This window comes from Phocoena phocoena, chromosome 16, assembly GCF_963924675.1.
Source record: "Phocoena phocoena chromosome 16, mPhoPho1.1, whole genome shotgun sequence".
In the NCBI taxonomy this organism is placed as follows: domain Eukaryota; kingdom Metazoa; phylum Chordata; class Mammalia; order Artiodactyla; family Phocoenidae; genus Phocoena; species Phocoena phocoena.
The window spans coordinates 5239293-5258592 of record NC_089234.1 but is presented as its reverse complement, the minus strand read 5'-3'; the positions used below and the strand labels follow the sequence as shown (position 1 = coordinate 5258592).

The 19300-nt window shown below is 44.5% G+C and overlaps 1 protein-coding gene across 1 annotated transcript in view; it reads left to right on the top strand.

The window, feature by feature from the left end:
* The window catches only part of DOCK1 (dedicator of cytokinesis 1), a 474607-nt gene that overhangs the window by 63611 nt on the left and 391696 nt on the right, over positions 1-19300 (top strand). The window contains exons 11-14 of the mRNA XM_065894212.1: positions 2835-2924; positions 3256-3356; positions 7681-7815; positions 16359-16467. Of these exons, the coding sequence (XP_065750284.1) occupies positions 2835-2924; positions 3256-3356; positions 7681-7815; positions 16359-16467 (435 nt within the window). The remainder of the gene's footprint in view (positions 1-2834; positions 2925-3255; positions 3357-7680; positions 7816-16358; positions 16468-19300) is intronic.

Here is a 19300-nt window from a genome sequence, read left to right as displayed (position 1 = left end):
TGTTAACAGAGCCAGGAGCAGAGGGAATCCCAGCCTGCATGGGGCTGCTTTCATTCTTTGAAGGACACTGATAGATTGTGGGTTTTATTCCATTTATTCGAGACCTCCCTTCTGTATCTTTATAACTTTTAGTGGAAAGATGACATTGCTTGATAGACTGAGCAAAGTATTTGCTTGTTTAGTAAAAGTGACATTGCTTGAGAAAAGTATTTGCTCATTTAGTAAAAAGTATAGTTTCCCATTTTAGTGGGAAATGAAAATGGTGATTGTGCTCTTCCAGTGGATGGTCTTGGAGAGAGGGTGGGTGTCAAAAGGAGTCTTTCATGGCCTTGTGTGAGGGATCGCCTTCAGGACATTCATGTCCCTGCACTGCTGCGGCTCTACGGCCAGATACACAAGGTCCCCGCTGTCTGCTGTCCTGTTTCTGTGTCATTTGTCTGGGTGGGGCTGGTAGACCTCTTTCCCTGAACTGTGACAAGCCAGGGCTTGGCACTGGACACTGGTGTGTCTGTTGGCAGTAACACTGGGCTGTTAGCAGATGGCAGCGTCAAGTTTTTTTTTTTCTTTGCGGTACGCGGGCCTCTCACTGTTGTGGCCTCTCCCGTTGCGGAGCACAGGCTCCGGACGCGCAGGCTCAGTGGCCATGGCTCACGGGCCCAGCCGCTCCGTGGCATGTGGGATCCTCCCGGACCAGGGCATGAACCCGTCCGGCAGGTGGACTCTCAACCACTGCACCACCAGGGAAGCCCCAGCGTCAAGTTTTGACCTTTGCAAAGCTTTTACAATCTGAAATGATGGGAAATGATACAAAAGTAACGAGAGGTGGTGCAGGCTTAAACAATTACGGGGTGGACGGAGGAGCCCTTGATGTCCAGACCAGAATGCCTCCTGGTCCGGCTGGTTTCATTCCCGTGTCATTTATATGTGACAGTTCTTGGCACAGACTAGGTGGTAGGTGGCACAGTGGAATAGGATTTTATGCCTGACGTGTCTCAGATCACTTCCTAGGTCCGGGAACACGTCCTCCCTCAGGAAGAAGAGCTGTGGGGTGCTGGATTTGCAAGGTTCCACGGCTCACGGCGGGTGGGGAGCGAGCAGTGGTTGGGGAGCAGGTCTCTGTGTTTAGTTTCTGTGTCTGCGGGTCAAACCGTTTGAGGTCCTGTGCTGGAGACGTGAAGGCCCCTGAGGTTCTGTGCATGGGCTGAGCCGCCCAGGAAGATCTGGTCTAGGGATCTCACTCAGTTACACCTTTGTCCCGGCTGTGGGCCCGTCTCACTTACTCCTTTTGTTTTTAATAACCACTTGATTGAGATGTAATTCACAGACCTGAAAGCACCTTTTCGTTTGTACAGTTCAGTGGTTTTCAGTGTATTCGCAGAATCGCGCAGCTGTCCACACTGTCTCACTTCAGAACAGTTCCGCCACTGCAAAAAGAAACCCCACACCCGTTGGCCATCACTTCCACTCTCCCTGCAACCGGCTTTCTCTATGGATTTGACTATCCGGATATTTTATGTAAATCGAATCAGACAATATATGACCTTTTTTGATTGGCTTTCTTTAGTGTAATGCTTTCAAGGCATGTGGTGGCATGTATCAGAACTTCATTCCTTTCTATGGCTGAATAATAAATATTGCATTGTATGGATATGCCACAGTTTTTTTTATCCATTCATCAGCTGATGGACACATTTTGACGATGAATAAAGCTGCTATGCATATTTTCGTACAGGTTTTTGTGTGGATGTATGTTTTCCATTCTTTGGGTTACATACCCAGGAATGAAATGTTTACGTTACACGGTAAATCTACGTTTAACCCATTGAGGGATTGTCAGTCTGTTTTCCAAAGCCAGTGCGTCATTTTACATTTCTACCAGCACCGCATAAGGGCTCTAATTTCCCTCCGTCCTTCCCCACACTTAACTATTGTACATCGTTTTGATGACAGTCACCTCAGTCTGGGTGAAGTGATATCTCATTGTGATTTTGATGTACTAATCCCAGTGACTAATGATGATATAGCCATACTTCATTCCCTCTTACGGTCAGTAGTCCATTGTGTGTCATTCTGCCTAGGCTTGAACTACCCCATCAACAGGGAACTCATTACTTCCAATGTAGTCTTTTTTAGTTCATCTTATACTTCTTTCAGGGGAGAATGGGGTCAGGGTTCAAAGCCAGGTTCTAGTGTGACATAACTTTGAAGTCTCCTAATTTTTTCTAAATTAAATTCATAGTGTTTTGTCATTCTATGCTGTAATATTTCTTTGGTGAATTATAGTAGGCATAAAAGGAATTTCTCAATTACTGTTGAATAAATTAAGCTCATGGCTCTCTGCTCTGTACCCCAGTTTCAGAATCACACACCTCTTCTGTCCTTGGCCATCTGTGTCTGTAGAAGATCCTTTATTATACTAGAAATTTGTCCCTGTATGGCTTCTGCCCAGTTGCTAGCTCAGGTCCCACACTCAAGCGTGTACAGAATGAGTCAGATTCGGACTTCCCAGGGTTGCTGTTGAGCTTTTTGTCCTGATGAAAGTCAGGACAAGCGTTGGAGGGGTCTCATGGGTGCGTAGGCGGTGGGCTATAGGGCATCTCCCCGCTTCCCATCCTCTGCTTGACTCAGGGTGGCCTGTCTTTGTTGTGAATTCACTCATTTCATATTTTTGTCTTGTGAATCTAATGACTGATAAAAATCCCCAAAGTCTGTAGCTTGGTAGGTGCCATTTGAGAAAGGTGGGTGTTTGCAGTATTGCCAAGGATGGTAGTTGTTCTAGGCTGGGGAGAGTGGGGTGAATTTACCTCGTCTGCTGACCTTTTGTGTCTCTCTAGTTCCTCCAGGACACCTTGGATGCCCTCTTCAACATCATGATGGAGAATTCGGAGAGCGAGACCTTTGATACATTAGTGTTTGATGCTCTGGTAAGAGGCCTCGACTTCGCATCTGCTCAGATATTACGGGACGCTTTCAGGTTGCAGCCTTTGAAGCTGGGGCGGGATCCATCTCAGTAACCCTGAAAGCGCTTTCGGTTGTAAACCCAATCAAAGCAGGTGAATTGAGAGGTAGAAAGTTTCTTCCACTGTAACACTGTAGTTAGGCAAATGTAAATTGTAGGGGAAGAAGTAAAGTAGCTGACCAACCTGTGTCCGAAAGTGTTATAGCTCGTTGACTCACACAGAAGTGCAGGTGATTCAGCTGAAGATTCTAAAATGGTTTGCATTTCTTTTGCTAATGAAAATATTAATTTAACAGGTATTTATCATTGGACTAATTGCTGATAGAAAATTTCAGCATTTTAATCCTGTTTTGGAAACCTACATTAAGAAACACTTTAGTGCAACATTAGCCTACACGTAAGTTCTGTTTTGTTGTTTTAAAACCTGTACTTCTTTTTGTATATTTTTGTAAGAGTCTTTTCCATATACTTTTGCCTGTGATTCTACATTTCCCTTCCCCAACTGTGAATTTACTGGGATCGTTTTTATTATTGTTTCTCTCTTAACAGACCTAAAAATCTTGTTGAAAGAGATAGGTGATATATTATAAGATTCCAGAATAAGTTCTTGTTCTTCTCCACACCTTTTGTTTGGCTTTGAAATGTTCAGTTTGTGTTTGATGAAACAGATACATGAATGCAGAGTGCCCGCCGCACTGCAGCTTCCTGATGACTGTTTGATGAATGAATAAATGGTTGTGGTCCTGTATTGAGGTTATTGGTTATTTAGTAATTTAGTTATTTAGTAAAATTCAGTTTTGTACTTTGCAGTCTATCTTTTTGCTCTTTATTTATTTATTACCATTTTTAAGGTTGCAGGTGATTTGTTTATTTTTGTTCTGCTGGACAAAGCTGGATAAAATTGTTTTTTTCGGGAATTCCCTGGCAGTCCAGTGGTTAGGACTCGGTGTTTTCACTGCCATGGCCCGAGTTCGATCCCTGGTTGGGGAACTAAGATCCCGCAAGCCACACAGCACGGCCAAAAACAAAAAAAGGATCTAAAAAAATTATTTTTTCTTTTAAATTGGTTGGTTAGTGATGTTCAGAGAGCCAGAATGTTAATGTTGTCCAGATAAAACATCTGCGGGTTTGACAGTTGTTTCTAGACTTCATCTGGATATTGGCTTTTAATACTCTTGCATCTCTTTCTTTTTTAATTCTTTCTTTAAATTTAATTTTTTTATTGAAGTCTAGTTGATTTACAACGTTGTGTTAGTTTCAGGTGTACAGCCAAGTGATTCACTTATACATATATAAATATGTGTGTTTGTAATATATGTAGGCACATATATATTGTTTCCAGATTCTTTTTGCCTTTTAAAGAGTGCCTTTCCTTTTGTTCCAGAAGCTTCGGCTCTAACTAACTAGGGTTCTTACTACTCACCCAGCTGCTCTCCACCTGCCCTACATCCCCACATGGGCCCCTTTTGGGTCTACTAGACACCAAGGGGAAAGTGTGAAGCCTGGTGTTGATGCCACAGCCCTGGGACCTGGCCACCTGGGCTTATGTTACCACTCTGTCACTTTCAAGCTTAAGTTGCTTAAACTCTGTGAGCTTCAGCCTTCTCATCTGTGCAACAGCACGGTTGTAGGTTTTCTTGAGAATTTTAATGAGTTATTATTACGTGTCAAGTATTTGGAATAATCCCTGCCACTCAGAAAGCACCAAGCAGTAGTTAGGTTTTGTTGTTATTAGAATTATTAGGGCGAGTTCCTCATTCTCTCACAATGGGATTTATTGGCATTTATTCAGACTTTTTATTGTGTGAGTTGCAGTGAAAAAGAAAGGTTTAATTTCTTTAAGAACATTCAACTTAGAATCATTCGAATCATTCGAAATGATTCTCTTTTAGGGCCAGGAAGTTGAGTCAAAGCTCCCATCTGTGTCTTGACCATACTTAGGTCAGAACCTGTTGTCCTTGGCTGTGGGACTCAAGGTCAGCAGCTCTGTCCCTGATTCTTGGGTTCTTCCGTGTCGGCTGGAGTGCATGTTTATTGCAGGGCGGTGGGTGGAGCCCCCAGTGGGCGGGGAGCAGCGAGTCCTCACCACACAGGGCAAAAGCTGTGACCAGCTTTGTGCTTGCTGACTAAGAAGCTTTTGTTTAAAACATTCTGTACTCTCGGTGGAGAAGCCCAGTTTGTCACACTTTGGACAGTTCCCTGCAGACCGTGGGAGGGCTGATCATGTGACACCATCTCACTATAGCAACCAGAGGGAGCCCGGGGTTTATGGGCGTGGCCTCCGTGCTGCTCTGGGTGCCATGTGACCTCCACGTGTGTCACTTTCACCATTCTCCTTCTTTATTGAAAGGGGGCCAAACAGCTTTGCTCAGACCAGATCTTGCACTTTCATTTCAGAAAATCGGAACAGTGGTAAGGTCACTGTGCTGCATTCCAGGTCGCCTAGCTGGCGTCCCCCTGCCTGTGACTTTGGGGAGAACGGTGCCCTTATTCTCAAAGGTGGAAAACGAACATTGGGGAGCTTTGGGCAAGTTACTCAGTGGGAGACACAAAAAGTACCATTTTATTGTTAAGTTATGATGGGACGGAGTTGAGACTCGGTATCCTCTCATTCAGTCTGTCCTCTGCCAAAAAGGAAATTTTAATTTCGGAAAATAAATATTCTTGTCATGTTTTGGTAAACTAGCAACCCCAAGTGGTTCTTCAGCCATTGGAATCTGAGTATTTTTGCCTTGAAATACCAGAGGAGATAATTGTGGTTCATGCAGTTCTAACCCAATCATGGAAGGTTGTGTCTGCACTAATGAAGTACTTTCAGCCTTCTCCGGCCCAGGGGACATTTGGGTTCTAAGTGTCATCACAGCCAGTCTCTCCTCCGCCTCTTCTAGGAGCCTTGGTTAGGCTAGAGTCTGGTCCAGGTAGTTTCTTTATGTCTTTCCTTTGATAAATGTTGAGATCTGTAGCCTTTCTTTGCAAAGAACTCCAAGAGAAGATATTAAATATGACTGGAGGCGATGGGCATTACTTCTTAACCCTCCGACTCTGGCAAAGCAGGAGGTCCCCTGCCTGGGCAGTTAACGGATCAGAGTGACCGGCTCTGGTCCAAGCGAGGAGGGAGGGAGGTGTCAGCTTCGGGGACGGTTCTTCCAGAAGACCAGCAGGACAGGCTCCTTCTGTCCACAGAGCTGCCTTGCCCAGAGCTGGGTCACACCTTCCTCCCACTGAATCGATGTGCCGTTTGGTCTGCCCCTCTGAGCTGGTGCCGAGGAATTTGGTCTTTCTGCAGTTACAAGTGGCGTGGCTCGCGTGGATTCGGGTCTTTTGACTTCCAGATTTATTTTCTGGTTCTGGGTCATTCTCTTTGCAAATCATTCCTTCTTTTTATTCTTTTCTTTGATTAATCTATTGGAAGGATTTCCAAAATGTATTTCTATGGAATGTATATTTCTTGGGATATTAATAAGGTCTAAGAGTAAAAGGTATGTGTGGTCCACTCAGTTTGGGAAAATAAGTTAAACCGAGTAAAACAGGTTTTATGCCAGGACTTGAGATGTTCTGCTGTGCCTCAGGAACCATCAGGAGGCGTGTATGGGGCAATACCTTTCCCGACGTCGGGGCCAGGGGAGCCTGTGGGAGGGGGATCTCTCTGGCTTCCCTTCCTCAGGACATACTGGCAGGAAGGCTTCTGTGGTAGTCTCTCATTTCTTGAGTCCTGCAACCTGATCAGTGTTAGAAGTGACTTTGTATCCACTCAGTCACCCAAAAGCCTTTTTATTGTGATTTATCAGTAGAATTGTTACTCTTAGAACCGTTCGGAGGTCATCCAGAATCCAAGTTACAGTTGCTCTTATGAGTGTCTTGTAGTAATCTCGAATAACAAGCTAGTGCACGCTGGCTCACAGCTTAACGGGAAATGCTGTGAGTGCCCTGACAGGTTATTTTTATGACTCTGATGAATATTTAAAAGCTACAGGGAAGTTCTGTTGATTACATAAAAAGTTGGGGAGTGGAGAAGTTTGCTTCAGGGAGTAGTCTTGTTGGTTGTTGTCATACAGGTTTTACATACGCTGCTAGTTTTTGGAGAGTTACAGTGTAGCCCAGTACACTAAAAGCTGACAGTATACTGCAGTTAACTTAATTCTTCTTTTATGATTTAGAAAGCATAGCTTGAGGGTCATCCTTGTGAACAGTGATTATTAGTTTATGGGCCAGTAGTGGTAGAAAATACAGACGTTTGGACAGAATCAAAAACTGATTATTACCATTACTGCCTCTATCATTTGAAAATACCATATGCTCAATAAAAAAAAATGAGCATTATGAAAATAGATATGTCTGTAGAAATCCCTTTGATTTTTGTTATTTAGCATTGGGAAAGCTAGTGTACCTACCTAATCCTGGGCTTCTCCATCTGTAAATTAGGGATAAAGCTCATCACTTGCCTTATAGCGTTGCTGTGAAGAATACATTATATAATACATTTAAATGCTTACAAAAACATCTAAAACTTAGAAAGTTCTTGTTAAATGCTCAGATCTCGCTCCTCTGAGAGTTATTATATGGGTTGCTTTCAATCTGCTTGAGATACCTTTCACAAATATGCATATACTGATAAGCGTGTACCCAAATAAAAAGAACCCACTTGTGTATTTTTGTCCCAGTTAAGAACCGAGATATTGTAATCTTCTGGACTTGTTAACTTGTGTTTCCATTATGAACAGGAAGCTGACGAAAGTTTTAAGGAACTATGTGGACAATGCCGAGAGGCCAGGAATCAGCGACCAGCTGTATAAAGCCATGAAAGCTTTAGAGTACATCTTCAAGTTCATCGTGCGCTCCCGGATCCTGTTCAATCAGTGCGTATCACCGTGCTGGCTCTCCGGTGGACTTACAGGAAATCCTTTCCTTCCTTCCTTTTCCTTCCCCATCCCCCTTCCTCTTGCTTCTTCCCCTTCCTCCCGTCTTTCTCCTTCCTTTCCCTGCTGTCGAGCATGACACAGCAGTAACAGATAACAGTCCTGGGCTGGGTTTGTCCACACGCACTGTATCTGCTCCCACATGTAGAGAAAGGCAAGCATGAGTTTGAGTCTTGAGCCCTGAGTCTGAAATGTGTGCCTATGAGTCCAACATCGTCTCCTGAAAGCATTGATTCAGAGGTAGTGCAGACTGAACACCAAGGGTTCTGAAGTTCTTTTCAGTACATCTTACAGAGAAAAAAGCCCTTGAAAAACAAAATTAAAACAAACAAGCAACAACAGCAAAAAGCCAAAACCAAGTTAAACTACCTCACTTGGGAAGACTGGGGGCTTCCTCCCTCTTTCCGTCAGCTAGAATCATGTTTTGTTCCTAGAGAGAGATTCCCACATACAAGATTGCCGTGCAGATGGACGCTCAGTGTTTTAACCTAGTGATGTGTTTCATACACTATGTAGGTGAATTTATGAGTTGTGTTTGAACTTTAAAGTGGATTGGGATATTCCCAATCCACTTTAAAATAATGACTTCATTATTTTATAGAGAACATTAGTATTTTTTCCTATATATCTTTAGATGAAAGAGATGTGCTAAAATAAATGAGCTTTCAGTTGGTTCGCGGTATTTAACTGTATGAATGAAGAGGTGTGAAATGGGTAGATGGGGTGTTGGGGTGTTGAAGTTGACTCCCTCTGCTCCTGCTTTTGGAGCTGTAGCTGCTCTGGGTGACCTACAGTGGATGATGTTGGTTGCTGCTGGTTACTGGAGGTCGATGTTCTTGTGGTGAGTTCTAAACACAGAGACAGAGTTTAAGAATCAGTGTCCCTCTGAGTTAGAGAATACACGTGACTTCTGAAAGCGCAGCCCTCTCGAAACGTATCAGTGAATCCTTCGAGATGGAGCGAGTGTGGACGCAGATTGGTCCCTCCTTATTGCCTCTTTATCTTTGTTGGCCTGAAGTCAGCTTCTCCAGAAGGGCTGGGGAGAAAGGGGAGGTATTCAAAATCCAGCCTGTGCACACCATGGTACATGTAAGCCAAAGGAGCCAGTTAACTGACTGTGTGTACAACTGTAAGAGTCGCAGATGGGAGGGACTTCCCTGGCGGTCCAGTGGTTAAGACTTTGCCTTCCAGTGCAGGGCGTGTGGGTTCGATCCCTGGTTGCGGAGCTAAGATCCCACATGCCTCAAGGCCAAAAAACCAAAAAACATAAAAGAGAAGCAATATTGTAACAAATTCAATAAAGCCTTTAAAAATGGTCCACATCAAAAAAAAATCTTTAAAAAAAGAAAAAAGAGTCACAGACGGGGTAGTACCCACCATTAATCAGTGGTCACGGCCCCTGTGTTACTGGTCAAGGATTGTTTGTGCTTTGTTCACTGACATTCCGTGATCTAAGACCCACGGTTTGAGGCCATCGTGCTCTTATCCTTGACTGAGATATCAAAGGCACACTCTTCTATTTTTCTTACTGTGGATAAGGGTGACTCTTGATGTGGGTCGAAGCTTTTTCTTCTCTTCAAGGTCAAAGCTGTTGATGATTTTCTCACTGTCACGGTATGAAAGATGACCAAGTAAACAAGGTTTTGTTTTCCTGTGTTTTATCTTATTATTATTATTTTTGCGGTACGTGGGCCTCTCGCTGTTGTGGCCTCTCCCGTTGCGAAGCACAGGCTCCGGACGCGCAGGCTCAGCGGCCATGGCTCACGGGCCCAGCCGCTCCGCGGCATGTGGGATCTTCCCAGACCGGGGCACGAACCCGCGTCCCCTGCATCAGCATGTGGACTCTCAACCACTGCGCCACCAGGGAAGCCCCTATCTTATTTTTTAATCAAATTACTTCTGTAAAAATGAACTTCTTGGCACCCTCTATCTTGCTTTTATATGTTTCCCCACTAATTTTAAATTTCTGGGGACTCTAAAACAAAATCGATGCTAAGGTGCGAGGATGAACTTGAAAGAACGGAACAGTCAGGTGGCATGGATTATGTCATGTTTTATTTGAAAAAAATTTTTCATCTTGTACAATTTGTGATCAGTATGACACTGGGTTAGGGGTTCATTGATGCCCATCTCCTTTCCAAACACACTGCTGATTTTCCTTCTCATCCAGAGATTAGTAATGCAAAGAAGTGTGCGTTGGTGGTCGGTGTGTTCCTGCTATTGTTGTAAACGTTCTTATCTTTTACAAAATACTGCTACTTAGAAAAGACTGGGGCACCCAAGTGAACCAGTAACAAAATTATTTCTCTCTGTCTCTCCTTAATCTCTTTCAACCTCAAAATACAAATGGCATGAGATTTTAGAACCATGGTCCATAAATATTACTGAGTTTGATTGATCTTAACAGAGGTTAGGAGTACGATTGGCTCCATGTTACAGAGAAACCCAGCTTACCGTGGTTCCACCAGATGAGGTTCGCTTCGTTTTCCCCACGTGATGTGGAGCCCAGAGTCCGGAGCTCGTGCCCTGGTCTCTGGTTACTTATCCTGGGTCCTTGGCTGCTCATTTCTCTGCCCCACCATCCTTAGCGGTCTGTGTCTATCTCATGGCCCCAGAGTGGTTCCTGCCCCTCCTGGCATCAGGATCACATTCCAGGCAGCAGAGAAGGGAAGGTGAGGGGTAAACAGCTCTTCCAGTTACTCTCCTTTTAAAGAGCATTGTCCCCAGTGCCCACAGAGGGTCAGGTGCTTCCGTCTCATTGGCCAGAACTGTGTCACATGACCACCCTAGATGCAAGGGAGGTGGGAAGGGATTTGTGGATGCATTCAGCAAAATGAAATTTCTTTTAGTAGTAAAGGAGAAGTATTTATTGGATGGGCAATGAACATTCTCTGTCTCATACCTTTGACCAAGAATTTCTGTTCCCTGACAGTTGAGAGCATCCCTAACTCGTTCTGGATTAGTAAATCCTATGTGATTAGGCCCCCGAGAGCCTTTCTTCCCCATTAGTTTGGGGGTCAGTCTCTGAGACTCGTGTCTCTAGTATCTCTTTGACTTGAAGTCATTGAGCCCTAAGTGATCCAGGACGTGATTCGGTCCTACTGTGTTACACAGAAATGGAGTGGAATACTCAGCAGACCCTTCCCTGTGACCCAGGAAGTGTTCTGAGTTTAGACATCCTTAGGAATGCCTTTGCTTTGGCCCTTGGCCGCCGGATGTTGGCACAGGCTGGGGTCCCGTGCCAGCCTTTGTCCTGGAGTGCGAGGAGCCAGGGCTGACCCCCAGCTGCGGTGCTCTGCCAGGTTAACTTGTTTGTCAGGAGCTGAGACTGTCCAGGACCAAAAGTGCAGAGAGGTCAGAGGTGAGTAGCAGCAGTTGCCAAAAGGCAGTGAGGCTTCCTGAACCTTCCAAGACCCTGGTCTGGACATTCCTGACCTCATCTCACCAGATACTGTAGCAATCAGGATCCTTCCTTCCCAAGCGCTTAATGAGCTTTGGAGACCTGACTGTCCCAGACTCTTATAGGATACTTTTATAATATACTTTATAGTATATTGACCTTAGTTTTTTTCTCTAAATGTTCCCTAAATGTATCTCGGCTGCCTTTACGATTTCTCGAGGGCAGAGAAGGACATACCTTCCTCTCGAAACCTAGAACACAGTTGTAGCCACACTGTACAGATACAGTACTTCTTTTTTTTTTTTTTTCCGTACGTGGGCCTCTCAACGTCGCGGTCTCTCCCGCTGCGGAGCACAGGCTCTGGACGCGCAGGCGCAGCGGCCACGGCTCACGGGCCCAGTCGCTCTGCGGCATGTGGGATCTTCCCGGACCGGGGCACGAACCCGTGTCCCCTGCATCGGCAGGCGGACTCTCAACCACTGCGCCACCGGGGAAGCCCCAGATACAGTACTTGTTAAATTTAAATCTTTAGTCTGAGATTGCTGAGAAGAATCTATGATAGGAAAAAAAATCATAACCTTAAAGTCATGGGCAACAGGGCTAAAGTCTCTTAGTCGCGTCTTGTCCTCAGACTGCCCAGGGCCCATTTTAGTAGTTCTTCATCTGTCTTATCAAAGGCATTGAGATGAAACACTGTTCCTATCTTGTATAGTCTGCTTAGGGAAAAAGCCATCCTATGTCCTTCACAGATGTCTGGGATGTTTGATTCGTAAGCAGCTCTGATGCATGGTTTTTTTGAGGTGGGGAAGAAATCACACTCGGGTTCTCATTTTCTTACCTGCAACACATCTATTACCTTGGGAGAAAAACAGTTGTGCTCAGAGCTGGAATTGACAACTGTGTTTTTCTTTTTGCAGTTGGAATAAACGTTTGAGGTCTTTTATTTTTCTTCTTCTTTCAAACTGGTGTACTGTGTTTTCACATAATGTAGTAGCTTTGTAAAATGCCATGATAATTTACAGTAATCCTTCCAAAGAAGGAAGGGGTGAAACTTTGGAGAAGAAGGTATTGAAACTTACGGTTGTTCCTCCACTCTCTTTCTCACTATGCAAATCCATGCTTTTTGTTTTGTTTAGAAAGCTCATTTTGTTTTGAAATGAGAACAGTAGTTTGAAAACTCTGGTCCAAAGATATTTGGTTCCTGGGGAACCCACCAAAAGATTCCTGACAGCCAGGGGCACTTCTCCACTGGTTTTGTTTGTCTGTGTTTTCTGAGTGGGTGGATCACGTTAACTGGAAAGCCAGAAAACAGTCGCATCCTGCACCAGACCTTCTGACTCCAGTCGCTAAAGCTATAACTATTGCCCAGTTCCTCTTCTGTCTTTCTGTTGCTTTGTTGAGTGTTTGCCTGTCACCTGGTGTTAGCTTCTTGAATAATTAGTCATTGATCGTAAGTTGTAAAGTTGAGTATTTAGTTCATTTATAAACAATTCAATTAAGTAATATATTAGGTTTATATCTGCTGTCTTTCTATCAATTTTCTCTTTTACCCATCTGTATTATGTTTCCTGCTTTTTTTGGCCTTCTTTTGTATCAATCAAAATTTTCTTTTTTTTAATCCCATTTTCTCTCTTTTTTGTGTTATTATTGTCATGCATTTCAAGTCTACATATGTTTTAAGGCATTACTATTATTATTTTTATAGTTGGTATTCATTCAGCATGTTTTATATTTATTATTGTTTTTCCATCTTTCTTTCTTTCTTTTTTTTTTTTTTGCCGTATGCGGACCTCTCACTGTTGTGGCCCCTCCCATTGTGGAGCACAGGCTCCGGACACGCAGGCTCAGCGGCCATGGCTCACGGGCCCAGCCGCTCCGCGGCATGTGGGATCTTCCCGGACCAGGGCACGAACCCGTGTCCCCTGCATTGGCAGGCGGACTCTCAACCACTGTGCCACCAGGGAAACCCTCCATCTTTCTTTTAATTTTATGTTTCTCTGTAGGATAATTTTCCTTTGGTGCAAAGAACTTCATGTAGAATTTCTTTGGGTATAAGTCTGCTGCAGGTTTTGTTTGTATGAGAATCGTTGACTTCATCTTTGTTTTTGAAGGGTGTTTTCTTTTAATATAGAATTCCAGATTGGCAGTTACTCTCTTCTTCCAGATGTTTTTCTTTTCTCTTTTGATTTCCATCATTTCTGGTGAGAAGTCAGCTTTCAGACTTACTGTTACATCTTTGAAGGTAAAGGTGTCTTTAAAATTTTTTCTCTACCTATGTTTACAATTTTTCTCTTTTTCTGTGGTTATTAGCAGTTTTACTATGGATTACATAGGAATGGTTAGCCTTTTATTTATCCTACATTGGATTTTGAGAGCTTCTTGAATTTTTCAAAATTAATTAATTAATTATTTTGTGCTGCTTTGGGTCTTTGTTGTTGCGCACAGGCTTTCTCTAGTTGTGGCGAGCGGGGGCTGTTCTTCGTTGTGGTGCATGGGCTTCTCATTGTGGTGGCTTCTCTTGTTGCGGAGCATGGGCTCTAGGTGTGCGGGCTTCAGTAGTTGTAGCATGTGGGCTCAGTAGTTGTGGCTCTCGGGCTCTAGAGCGCAGGCTCAGTAGTTGTGGCGCACAGGCTTAGTTGCTCCGCCGGCTGTGGGATCTTCCCAGACCAGGGACTGAACCCATGTCCCCTGCATTGGCAGGCAGATTCTTAACCACTGCGCCACCAGGGAAGCCTGCTTCTTGAATTTTGGATTGATTCTTTATTAGTTTTGGCAAATTCATGGCCATTATCTATCCTAATGTTGCATTTGTCACATTGTAGCCCTCATTTTCTTCTGTAACTTCAATTACATGTATGTTAGATCTCTTTATTGTGTCCTACATATCTCTAGCACACTTTTCTATATTTTCTGTCTCTTCTGTTTATTTTCCTGTTGATTGTCTTCCATTTCACTGATTCTGTCTTTAACTCTGTCTAATCTCAAGTTAACCCATATAGTGAATTCTTAATTTTATTTTATCATTTAAAAGAAACTTTTTTTTTTGGCTTCGTTGGGTCTTCGTTGCTGTGTGTGGGCTTTTCTCTAATTGCAGCGAGTGGGAGCTACTCTTCGTTGCAGTGTGCAGGGTTCTCGTTGTGGTGGCTTCTCTTGTTGCAGAGCATGGGCTCTAGGTGTGTGGGCTTTATTAGTTGTGGCGCATGGGCTTAGTTGCCCCGTGGCGTGTGGGATCTTCCTGGACCAGGGATCAAACCCGTGTCCCCTGCATTGGCAGGTGGATTCTTAACCACTGTGCCACCAGGGCAGTCCCTGAATTCTTAATTTTAGATATTATATTTTTGTTTTAGAATTTTCATCTTGTTTTATACATTCATTTCTCTACTAGAATTTTTTATCTTACCTTCTGTTTTCTTCATCTCTCTCTTTTCATATTTCCAGTTTTCTACTTTTTCCATCTTTTTCTTTTTGTTTTATAGTATAATACATTTATTTTGACAGTCTTGATGCAGGTTGCAACTGCTTGCTAACTGCAGTATCTTGATCACTTGTGGGTCTGTTTCTGTCGTCCCTTTTTTGATTGGTCCACATGTGGTCTGGTATTCTGCTGTGTTTAATAACTTGGTTTGAATACAGGACTGTGAATATATAAAACCGTCAAAGCTCCAGATGATGTGATCTTCTTCAAGAGATGATTCATCCTTTTCTTTTCTAGGCAGAGAGAGTGAGACTGAACCTTTACACTACAGAGGCTGTATGTAGCCTTTGTGAGCCTCAGTCTTATATGGTTTTCCTCTGGTTGCCCAGGGTTTTCAACTGAGAGTCTGCTGTGTTATCTGGAGCCCCTCTCCCTGACATTTTCCAGACTGTATTCTTTATCTCTGGAGACAGATACACACTCCACTCTGCTTTATAGTTGTTTTCATTTTGGTTTTCAGTCCCCTGCGCCATGGAGCCTTAGGAATCGGCAGATATACTGGGAGTGGGGTGGGGGGGGAATGGGGGAGAATGGATGAGTACGTGCTAGAAGCCTCCCCAAGTATCTGCACCAGTCTGCCAAACCTTGCTCCTTTTCACCTGCAAGCAGAAGTTCATTATTTCATAATTGTCATTGTTTCGCACACTGTTTATACAAACCCCTATTTGAAAACCCTTCACAAAACAGATACACTAGGTTGCAGTGTCCCATTTTGGACAGAATTTGTTGCTTTACAATAGAACTCATTTAAGGTTACTTCTAGGGTAATTAATTATCACCTAGTTTACAAAATTTTCCATCGTACACAAGTTTTCAGGTATGGTATACTTCTAATTAGGCAGAAAACTAGTCTGTATTAATAAAACACGTGCACCGCAGCATTTTAAAATGCAAATGTTGTGCTTGTTAGTAACACAGCAGCTTGAAGTAACTGCTAGTAAGTAACTTATAGACGAAACTTATTGACAGTTAGCAGCACGTATTTGCATACATGTAACCAGTGTACCACTTCCTTATTATCCATTTACTGAATATGATCCACTTTTTGAATGTCTTCCCGGAACCACCAATTCTGTGATGGAAGGATTTGTATAGTGTCGTTACTCTGAAATCAAGTAATTTTGAGTTTAGTATTATAGTGTCATTTTCAAAAGGTTCTAAGATCATGTTCAACTTAGTTATCTTTGTGATCGTCAATTATGTGACATTATGGGTTTAAGAAACACTGGCAGGATATACACTGAAATATTAATGATGTGATCTCTGCGGGGTAGAATTAAAGCTGGACTTCTCCATCCTCCCTTCCTCTTGCCCTTCCTTACCCTCTCCCTCCTTCCCTCCCTTTTTATACATTTCTGCGTTTTTCAGATTTGTAGAATGTGTTATGTTACAAGCCAAAAGGCAATAAATAGAATGAATAAAAGCAGCTTCCTCAGCGTGAAGGTGTATCTCCCCAGCTGAGGGTCCAGATTATAATCCAAGTCAGCTCCCATGTTCCATGGATATCCAGGATGTTCCCTCCCAGCAACTTTAATGTCTGTAGATGCAGGAGCAGAAAGTGGTGATGTGCCGTGTGGCAGGCCCACAGATCTGTGTGTTCCTTTGCAGGCTGTACGAAAACAAAGGAGAGGCCGATTTCGTGGAGTCCTTGGTGCAGCTGTTCCGGTCCATCAGTGACATGATGAGCGGCGTGTCAGACCAGACCGTCCGGGTGAAGGTAGGTCCTCGGGGCAGCGTCGACCACACTCAGGGCCCTGCTCTTAGAGGCGGGACTCCCTGCAGGCCGGGAAAAGCAGGGTCTGCATGTCCTTCGAAGCCTGGACTTGAGCGGAAGGTTCAGGGGCGGCTTTGCAGTGACCATGGTCGTGGTCCCTGTAATGGGATTCTTTTTGCTTCCTCTGGAGGGGCTCTTAAATGCTGTCCTTGGTCTTTGCTTCTCTGCAAGGAGAGGTTCTCAGTTTCCATTATGGAAGGATGGGGAAGTGGATGAGAATGATGTGTTCACGTCACTTGTCAGGGCATCTCAGTATCTGAGCAGGTGTGGGAGGCTGAGGCTGTAGGTGCCCCAGGCATCCGTCAGACCTCAGGCTGAGCTGTGCTGATAGTGGTATATCTTGGTCCCTCCAGCGAGTCTGGAAGAGTGAGCGAGGGATCCAGCCTTCCCGTGGTCCTGCTGTTCTCATCACCTTGTTATCTGTTCTTGCCCTGTGGTCCTTTGGGAGAAAAGATGCCTGCGTCTCAGGTGGGGTCTGTGTGGTCTTCAGGGCACGCCGGCGTGGAGGTGCCAGGAGGTGGGGCGTGGGGAGGACCCAGGGAGCGGCCCACGCACACTTGCCAGCATCCCTGTCTGGCAGTTTCAGTGTGGCTGACTTACTGCAGAAGAAGCCGTGCGAGTTGTGTGCGCTGCCCGTGCTAATTCTTTCAAAGGACAAGAATCTTCCAAATGATTAACTTGCAGCTTTCACCCTGCTGCTCCTTGTAGCAGCCTCTGTTCTTACTTTCCTCTTTGAATGTTCTTTTACTGTAGCATTTCCCAGGAAACATCTTTATGGCTATTAAAAATATTGTGGGAAAGTGATTTCCCAGATTTTAAGTCTGGGACAGAGATGTACGTGTGCTCAGATGTGTGTCACGGTTGTTGAGACCAGGGGAGCAGTGTCACTAAACGTGAACAGTCAAGATGGCCCTTTCATCTCGGAGGTGAAGCTGCTGTCTGGCAGAGCCGTGCCGTCCTCAGTATCACTTCTCAGTCTTCACGTGGAGCTGGTGATCCACAGAGAAAGCTGTGTGGCGTGTATTTTCAAGTTTTGGCTTAATTATTTTGGCAACTTACTGCCTAAAGCCGCCTTATTGTTTTGAGGTTAAAATTAACAGTGTGTGGGGTACATCTACTACGAAATTCTCTGGCATTTCTGGAAAACAGACACAGGGAGTCTAAGAATAGATACAAATGACAGGAAGTTTTGAGCCCAGAAGTCCTTTTTGGTTTCTAAATATACTGTTAGATTATTAAATTTGATTGGGCTTGACTTGTGTCTGCCCACCTCCCTGGATGTCAAGGCGTTTAGTAGCTGCACGCTTGAAAGTCCTTCCTTCAGTGGGGGTTTTATTATGAGACATGGGTGAGTTCAGTGACGTTTGTGCATCGGTGCAGACCTTACATCTGCAGCACAGATGACTGGGTTTTATTTGCAATGTTGCCTCCTTGCTGCTGATTTTGTATTTCGTTCTTTTTTTTTTTTTTTTTTTTTTTTGCGGTTCACGGGCCTCTCACTGTTGTGACCTCTCCCGTTGTGGAGCACAGGCTCCGGACGCGCAGGCCCAGCGGCCATGGCTCACCGGCCGAGCCGCTCCGCGGCATGTGGGATCTTCCCGGACCGGGGCACGAACCCGCGTCCCCTGCATCGGCAGGCGGACTCTCAACCACTGCGCCACCAGGGAAGCCCTTGTATTTCGTTCTTGCACAATAGGTGCTTCCTCGACTTCTGAAATTAAAGAATTCCCATCACGGGATCCTGTTTTTGTGTTGTTTTAACTCTTTACGTTTTGCTCTGTGGAAGTGGAAATACGATTGTGAGTCACCTTACGTAGAGGAAATATGAAAAAGACTGGCATTTCTTAGGGGTTAAACGTTGTTTCCCAAGGGTGGCCCTTGTTGGCTGTTTTGATCTTGGAGATGACGTGATTCGTGAGCAGGGGGTCAGCGCGCTCCATGCGCTCTTGGTGATGTTCAGTGTGACCTGATAGACTTGTGGGGTAGACTGAGCACCCCGCCGTCACCCTTCTCAGACTTGTAAGAACCACTTACACCCACCTTGCGGATCCAAGTCAGCATTTTATGCCTCAATGAAGGGAGAGGCGAGAGGAGTTTCTGATAATAATTAACTGCAGGATAAACACGGCATCCAATTAGAGTTTTCAACAGCACTGCCTTCCACTGGACTTGGAGTTTTTAGCAGCGTCATTTAACTTAAGCAGGAGCGTACTTGGGTACGTTTTTGTTACATGGGAGAGGGAACCACGGTGAATATGTGGGTGATGCTCTGCTAGGTGGCCTCAGGTCTCCTCCACTTCTAGATCCTGCTCTGGGGCCCCCATGCGGTTCTAGAGACACACTCACCATTGTGCTGCTTTACGACCCCTCAGTTAATGACCCCCAACCTCAGAGCTGCTGACAGGTCCTTAAAAAAATTCTTTATACGGTAAAGAACATGAAAAATTACCACTTTAACCACTTTCAAGAGTATAGTTCTGGGACATGAAAGACATTCACGTGGGTGTGAAACCATCACCACCATCCGTCTCTGGAACCCTTTTCATCACCCCAGACAAAAACTCGGTACCTGTTACACCGTAGCTGCCCCGTCCTCCCCTCCTCCCAGCCCCTGAGAGCCACCGTGCTGCTGTCTGTCTCTATGAACTTGAGTATTCCAAGTTCCTCGTGTAAGTGCAATCATACCGTACATGTCCTTTTGTGACTGCCTTCTTTTTTTTTTTTTTTGCGGTACGCGGGCCTCTCACTCTTGTGGCCTCTCCCATTGCAGAGCACA